This window comes from Zea mays, chromosome 10 (assembly GCF_902167145.1).
Source record: "Zea mays cultivar B73 chromosome 10, Zm-B73-REFERENCE-NAM-5.0, whole genome shotgun sequence".
NCBI classification, from domain to species: Eukaryota; Viridiplantae; Streptophyta; class Magnoliopsida; order Poales; family Poaceae; genus Zea; species Zea mays.
In genome coordinates this window covers 7529600-7537410 of record NC_050105.1, presented here as the reverse complement: position 1 = coordinate 7537410, position 7811 = coordinate 7529600, and the positions used below count along the sequence as shown (strand labels likewise).

Below are 7811 nucleotides of genomic sequence, written 5' to 3'. Positions count from 1 at the left end.
TGTTGTTATTTTCAGCATTAAATATATATTTGTGCTTAGTTATATCTCTCTTTGTTGAGGTTGATTACCTGTGTTAAATTCTGTTATTTTATTTACTGCTCAGTTCTTTACTTTGGAATTCATGCTTGAATTCTAGGCTCATTATATTTGTTCTAAAACCCTAATTTGATAAGGTAGGACTGTCACGTTAGTCAAGGATCTCTGATCACCACTTAGCGTTGGAGGGCTGTTTAGTGCAGCAACCCGCTATTTTGAGAGCAATATTTTAATATAAACAATCATGTTTATGTGTTTAATCTGCCTTCTTCATCTACTTGCCATGTTTAATATTCAAATGAACTTGAGTAGCTATGTTACATGTTTTCATGTCCTAGAAATGCTACTGTTCATTGCTGTTATAATTACACATGTTATTTATCTGAGTTATATGCTTGTCTTATTCGAAATTAGAATATTTAATTTATTTAAATATTTTGGAAACATGTCACTTATTTCTCTAAAACTACAATAGGGACTTTATGCTTATCCAATGTCCGCCTCATTAGATTCCTAGGTATTTTATCATAGGCCTTTTCCAAGTCGATAAAAACCATGTGCAAGTCCTTCTTCTGCTCCTTATGTGGCTCCATGACCTGCCTTATTAAGAAAATTGCTTCCATGGTTGACCTTCCACACGTGAATCTAAATTTGTTCATGATGATATGCGTCATTCCTCTCAGGCGATGCTCAATAACTCTCTCCCATAGTTTCATAGTGTGGCTCATGAGCTTAATCACTTGATAGTTGGTACAACTTTGAATATCTCCCTTCTTCTTGAAGATTGATACTAATGTACTGCTCCACTCATCGGGCATCCTGTTTGATCGAAAAATATGGCTGAACAACATGGTTAGCCAAACGATAGCAATATCCCCAAGGCTGATGTGGCCATGTAGGCTGTAACTAAACATGTAACTTTTGAACTCATGTGAATATGTTAGATTATGGCTTGTGAGCGATTTGAGCTTATATCTTGTCTATATGTGACTATTTAAATGTGTAATTTGTTACTCTTTGTCGGGTGCTAATCTGGTATGGGTTACCCATCGGGTGTCAATATCCACTCGGGTACGGGTGTGGCTATACTTTCTACCCGTGGCCGGGTATGGATATTATGGCGGGTAGATTTTGTTTTTATGGGTATAAATATGAGTATGCAATACCCGATGGATAAGTACTCGTTGCCATCTCTAGATCTGACCCAGCTCAAATCTTGATACCCAATGGAGAAACCATGGCCTACTCTCGCTGGGTCCACGGGTCACGGAGGTTGCCACCATCCTGTCACGGAAGCCCATCTACCTATCGGCCCAGGAATGTGCCCGGGATGTGGGACGGGGTTTCACGAGGAGAACATACCAACGACATCCTCAGGAACCGTTGACGTGGCGCTCCTCCTCCGACGATTCGCTCCCTCCCTCGAGTTTCACCACTCCCTCCTCTCGCGGCCACGCACTCCCCCGCCTCCGCAACCTCTCACCGCCGGTCCCCGCCCTCCGACCCTCCACGCGCAAACAGCCCGCCTCCATCCACCAGGATCCCCGATGAGGTGAGGCCTGCTACCGATCTCTTTTCGTGCACGAATCCCATCTCGCCCCCCTCCCCTGGCCGGGGACTCCGATGCGGCGGGATCCCGTGGCCGTGCCTTTCGCGCGTGGAAGCCGGGAGCCGCGGAGAGAATGCGGACCAGCGGTGGTGCGTGCTTGCGACGGCGTTTCGGCGGCTGCGGGATCCGTTTCTAGCTTGGTTTCGTGTCCGTGTCCGAGGTATCGGGTCGTCGGTCGGGATTACGATTTGCGTGCCTCCAGCTGTGCTGTGATCCGGTGATCCTGAGCGGGGAAGTGATTGGTTCCCTGTTTTTATGGGATTTTGCTCCAATCGGAAGGGGGAACTGGGTGGGTATTGTGGGTGGTGTCATCCGGTCGTGGAAATTGCTCGTGCGCTGCGGTGGTAGGCCCTGAGGCCTGACCCACTTCTTGGTCATTTGCAGCTAGGAGAAGTGTTGATTTGGATATTCGTGGAGTGTGCAATGGTGGACTTTGTTCGACGGCTCGCCTCTGCCCTGCTCAAGTGCTGCGACCTTGACATACCCAATCGGCCAAAGGGCCTCGAGGACCCCGAACGCCTGGCTAGAGAAACTGTTTGTATGCTCTTTTTACTCTCGCTATGCTTGTTTTCATATCTGTTGCCGTTTATTCAGCAGTGGATTTTCATTATTCTGCAGTTAATGTGAATGAAATCGAGGCTCTGTATGAGCTGTTCAAGAAGATTAGCAGTGCTGTGGTTGATGATGGCTTGATTAACAAGGTTTGTAGGTTCTAAGCTCTTAGTGTGAAGTGGCAGTGAATGACAACTTTGTTTCCATGAAGTCATTGTGTCTGATCTCTCCTTGGAGCTTTGATGTATTATCTGCAGGATGAATTCCAATTAGCCTTGTTTAAGACCAACAGAAAGGATAGCATGTTTGCTGACCGGGTATGCCCACTGGATCCTTATATATATTTTGTCAGTGAAAATTTTGTTGTCATGAAACCAAAGCTCACTGCTGAAAACTTCATGGAATTCAGTCTGTTCTTGCCAAATATATTGTGTTTTTTTGCTATTTGTGTCACATTATTTTTCTAGTTGTGTTTTATGAAAGGATCAACAGTATAGTATTTGTTTTATGAACATTCACATTAATCACATTATGCCAAGCTGTCTAGAACAGTGATAGGACATCATAGACCCTGAGCCTTTTAAGCTTCAATCATATGCTTACACATATGTTTCTGTGGGCATGAGTTAAGCTGTTAACACATTTCAATGTTTCTGCATGTCCGATTAGTAGTTACCCACCTGCAATCATTGGAAGGGGGATGCTCAATGTGAACTGTCTTTTTGTTACAAATTCGCTATTTCTTTTGGAGTGACCTCAAATAAACACTAAGGTATCTTGTTTTCATTTCATTGACTTAGGTATTTGACTTGTTTGACACGAAACACAATGGAATTCTCGAGTTTGAGGAATTTGCTCGAGCCCTTTCTGTGTTCCATCCGAGTGCACCAATCGATGACAAAATTGATTGTGAGCCTTCTTTCTTAACTTTATTCATTCATTCATTTATTCTTGATTACGCTACATAAGTGACCGAATATCGAGTTATGGGTTTAATTTGTGATAATACTAATTCAAGATAAGACGATGAGTCAGTGCTTAATACATATCATGAAAACACTTCTGGACATGATAGGCAGCTGGGGTTGCAATGCATGTTATGGCCTTTCGAAGACTAAATAATGAACATTGTAAAAATTGAAATATACATTTCCTGCTGTGGTACATGGGTTAAATGGACTGCCACTTACTCCATTTTGTTGTGACTAGAAATAGTTTCTTTTGATTTTGTTTCTTTCTAAGGCTCTGTAGGGAGGGATAAGCTTTGTAGAGAGTATATTAGTGCGAGGCCTGCAACCTGCATCTTTACCATGCACATACAAAATCTTTAGGTCGGGAAGTTTTCTATGATGAACTATTTAGAACGAGTATGTAGTTAACCAATTCAGTTTATCCTATTTTGGGAAATTATGCTCGTGTCGTACTAATCATTCACTTCCATGATCTTGTTTCCTATTAACTTGCAGTTGCTTTCAAATTGTATGATCTCAAGCAACAAGGTTTCATTGAAAAGCAGGAGGTACCTTGCACTTGCTTATATTCTTAAGTAAATCACTTCTTCCGCGCCATTATTTGTTATTGCATTTGATTCGTTTGCATGATCCATGTTGCTTCAATTTTTTCTACATGTGTTACACTAGCTTGTACGTGAGTACAATTATTCACCCTCTCAAGTCATGTTCTAATTTAGCATAAGTTTTTATTCAGTGGAAATTTATTTCTCTAGTTAAATTGAACTAAGCTGATGATGTTGAACATCTATGAATCTAAACTGAGGCCCTCATACACAACCCTTTTTGTGGAATGTTCTTATACTTTCTTGGACAAAGTATATCCCATTTGACAGTAAATGCAGCCATCAGCAATGAAAATGTTATTTTGTTCCTTCTTGATTGTCAGGTCAAGCAAATGGTGGTCGCAACACTTGCTGAATCAGGAATGAATCTTTCAGATGATATTATTGAAGGCATTATTGATAAAGTATATCTGAGTACTTGTAGTTCTGCAGGGTAATATACTAATATCTATTAAACGTATGCTTAGTTGCTCATATTTTTTTGATCTTACTAGACATTTGAGGAAGCAGATACAAAGCACGACGGCAAAATTGATAAGGAGGAATGGCGCAGCCTTGTCTTGAGGCATCCATCTCTGTTAAAAAATATGACCCTCCCATATCTCCGGTCAGTACTCTTTGATGAGTTTGCCGTTTTCTTAACAATTTGAGTTTTCTTCCTGAATACTTGGGTTCCTATAATCCTATGTAAAGCTCACTAGCTCAGTATTGTGGACTCTATATTTGTTAAACACACAAAACGTATGCCATCTGCTCCCTGTATTTCTCTATATTTGTCCATGGTCTCGGAATATGCTGTCATTGATCCTCAATGGGTGAAAACTATGGTGCTTTAAGTTTCATATTATGAATCTGTGTAGGTTTGATGGAGTAACATCTTTTATTGAAACATTGTTCTTATCGTGGATTAATTTTTCAACAGGGATATCACCACAACATTTCCAAGCTTTGTGTTCAACTCTCAAGTAGAGGATGCGTGAGGTCCCAGCGTCTACGGCACCATTGAAGCCCCTGGGGCACAGCAGATCAGGTTCTGTGGGGGCACTTAGTTGTTTTTGTTTCCTTGAAAATGTAAATTTTATGTGGTGGCATGTCCTCCTGTATAGTGAGTATTGCTATTGTGCACAGAATTGGGGCATGAAGCGTTTCTTGTCGCTGTTTATAAAATATTCTTCAAACATATTGCTCATAAAAAACTACTCAAAGTAAGAATCAAATTGAGTACAAAACTACTCAAAGTAAGAATTGAATTGAGTACATGTGATGCCACAAAAGATGGAGATGCTCTTTGCCTCCTTTGGCGGGATGAGTTCAATAGCCAAACCTTTGTCGGAGCATAAACACAACCTTATTTGTTGTGTTTGGTAGGTAGTGTTTGGTTGTGGAGTTAGATAGACCGAGCCGCTCTGTTTCAGCATATAGCATGTTTGATTTGATTCCAGATAGAATTGAGCTGCTCTAAAAGTGAAATATTCTTCTAATATTCTAATATGATGTATCTCTGATCTCTCTAACTCGATTTTGTTAGTTGTCTTCTCTTTTGTTCTGCTTCACTTTGAAAGAATGGAGCCGATCTGTTCCGCTTCACTCTGAACCAAACAAGAAACAGAGGCTCCGTTCTAATTACCAAACACAGAACGAAACCGTTCTATCCTTCGAATATGGAACAGAGCTGCTCCGTCTAACTAGACTCTGGTACTAAACACTATCTAAACGGAGTTCACAACTACAAGTTGTATAGGTGACCACCACCTCCAAAAGTAATAAGAAAGCTAGCTTGCATGATGATCTTCTAGTGCCACTTGATCAATCTTCCAATTCCATTAGAATCAGTCTCTAGCTTTTCCAAATGCTATCAAAATGGAAGTGTATGAGAGTGGGGTCTTAGCAAGAGCTCTAATGTTTTGAGAATTGTTTCCAAGCGTGTAAAAAGGCTCCCCACGACTAGCCACCCTCACATATTTATAGCCTAAGCAATAAAGCTTGCCGGTTCGACTTTACCGTCATTGTGTACATTGTGTAGTCTGTTTTGGTCCACCCGATGATGTTCAAACCATTGGCAAATGGATTTTTAAGAAAAGGGTAAAGATGGATGGAAATGCTTACATCCATAACCATAAGGCATTATTGATGGCAAATGTTTTAAACAAGTTTAAAGTGTTGTTGATGATGAAACCTTTTTGTCGATCGTTATGTTAAAGTCTATTTAGATTAATGTAGCAATTGCTGCCCATTTTGATTATGAGATTTGGTAGATGGATGTTAAAATGGCATTCCCGAAGGGAAACCTAAGTGAGGATGTGTACGTGACATAGTCTGAAGGTTTTATCGATTTTAAAAGTATCAGAAAATTATGCAAACATCAGTAGTCTATCTATGGATCGAAGCAATCATTTCGGAGTTGGAATCTTTGTTTTGATGAAGTCAAAAGGTTTTGCTTCATTCAAAATGAAGAAGAGCCTTGTGTTTACAAGATCGTTAGCGGGAGCACACATGTATTTTTGGCCCTATTTGTAGATGCCATATTGTAGATCAGAGATGATATTTTTATGTTACAAGTTCTCAAGTTTTATTAAAAAATAGTTTCTCTTTGAAAGATCTCGGAGTGGTAACTTACATTTTGGACATTAAAACTTATAAGAACAGATAAAAAGGTTAACTAAATTAAGCCAAAGTACGTAGATTGACAAGGTATGTATTAAAATAGTTCAATCTGCAAGATACCAAGAAAGATTTCTCGCCAATGTCATATGACATTACCCTAAGTGATACTTAGTGTGCTTTGACACCTAATGAGCGAAAAGGATGAATGTGATTTCATATGTCTCTTCGCTTGGATCCATCATGTATGTCATGCTATGTACAAGTAGATACCAAATTAACCATGGTGAGGCTCACTACGTGGCTGTAAAAAAAATCCTGAAATACTTGTGAAGAACTAAGAATATATTCCTACTATATGGAGAATATATTCCTAGCTCATCATAAATGGTTACACTATGCTAGCTTCCAAACCAATAGAGATGATGGCCAATCGTAATCCAGATTTGTGTTCTTTCTCAATAGTGGAGCAATAAGTTGGAAAAATTACAAGTAAGATATGGTGGTTGATTCTACAATAGAGGTTGTGTTTATAGTGGCGTTAGAAGCTGCTAAGGAGGCTGTTTGGATCATAAGTTAGTTTTTGAGCTAGGCATGGTTTCGAGCGCTCCAAATTCTTTGGACCTTTGTTATGATAATAATGGTGCTATTTTATAGGCCAAGGAACCTATACTACACCAAAAAGCAAAAACCTAAAAACATACTTACAAAATCATTAATAGAGGTGATATAAAGATTTGCAAAGTACACATGGATATAAATATTGCTGATCCATTGACGAAGCCTCATCGACGACCAAAACATAAGCTAGAGTTGAAACCCAACAAGATGTCACCAAAAGGAGAAAGTGAGAGAAAGGGGAGGGGAAAAGCTTTTGAGAGCACTAAAAGGAAAAATGCCTAATCACGGTTCGGGCACGTGGATAGCTTCTTTCCAAGCATTTCTATCCAAACACAACTCCATTGGGATATTCCATTCCTTCAAGTCCCTTTTGATTGCCTCCTCCCAACCTCTACCTCTCTTCACATTACTGTCCCGTCTTATGATGCCTTTATGCACCGGTGCCTCTGGGGGCCTCCGGTGGACATGCCCAAACCATCTCAACCGGTGTTGAATAAGTTTTTCTTCAATTGGCGCTACTCCTAGCCGATCGCGTATGTCATTGTTTCTCACTCGGTCCAATCTTGTGTGCCCACATATCCAACGCAACATACGCATCTCTGCGATACTTAGTTGTTGGATATGTCGTCTCTTAGTAGGCCAACACTCGGCCCCATATAACATAGCAGGTCTAATCGCTGTCCTGTAGAACTTGCCTTTCAACTTCTGTGACACTCTCTTATCGCATATGACTCCCGATGCTTGACGCCATTTCATCCACCCCGCTTTGATTCTATGGCTAACATCTTCATCAATATCACCATCTCTCTGTAGCAT

At 40.4% G+C, this 7811-nt stretch overlaps 1 protein-coding gene across 2 annotated transcripts; it reads left to right on the top strand.

Moving 5' to 3' along the window:
• Positions 1 to 1371: 1371 nt before the first annotated feature.
• Positions 1372 to 5018, top strand: LOC100284839 (uncharacterized). 2 transcript variants are annotated; one of them, XM_008663808.4, is made up of 9 exons: positions 1372 to 1934; positions 2030 to 2183; positions 2264 to 2346; positions 2455 to 2514; positions 2998 to 3106; positions 3664 to 3716; positions 4097 to 4177; positions 4268 to 4380; positions 4696 to 5018. In XM_008663808.4, the coding sequence occupies exons 2-9, from the start codon at positions 2069 to 2071 to the stop codon at positions 4751 to 4753; spliced, it is 672 nt and encodes a 223-aa protein (XP_008662030.1). In that variant the 5' UTR covers positions 1372 to 1934; positions 2030 to 2068; the 3' UTR covers positions 4754 to 5018.
• The last annotated feature ends 2793 nt before the right edge of the window (positions 5019 to 7811 follow it).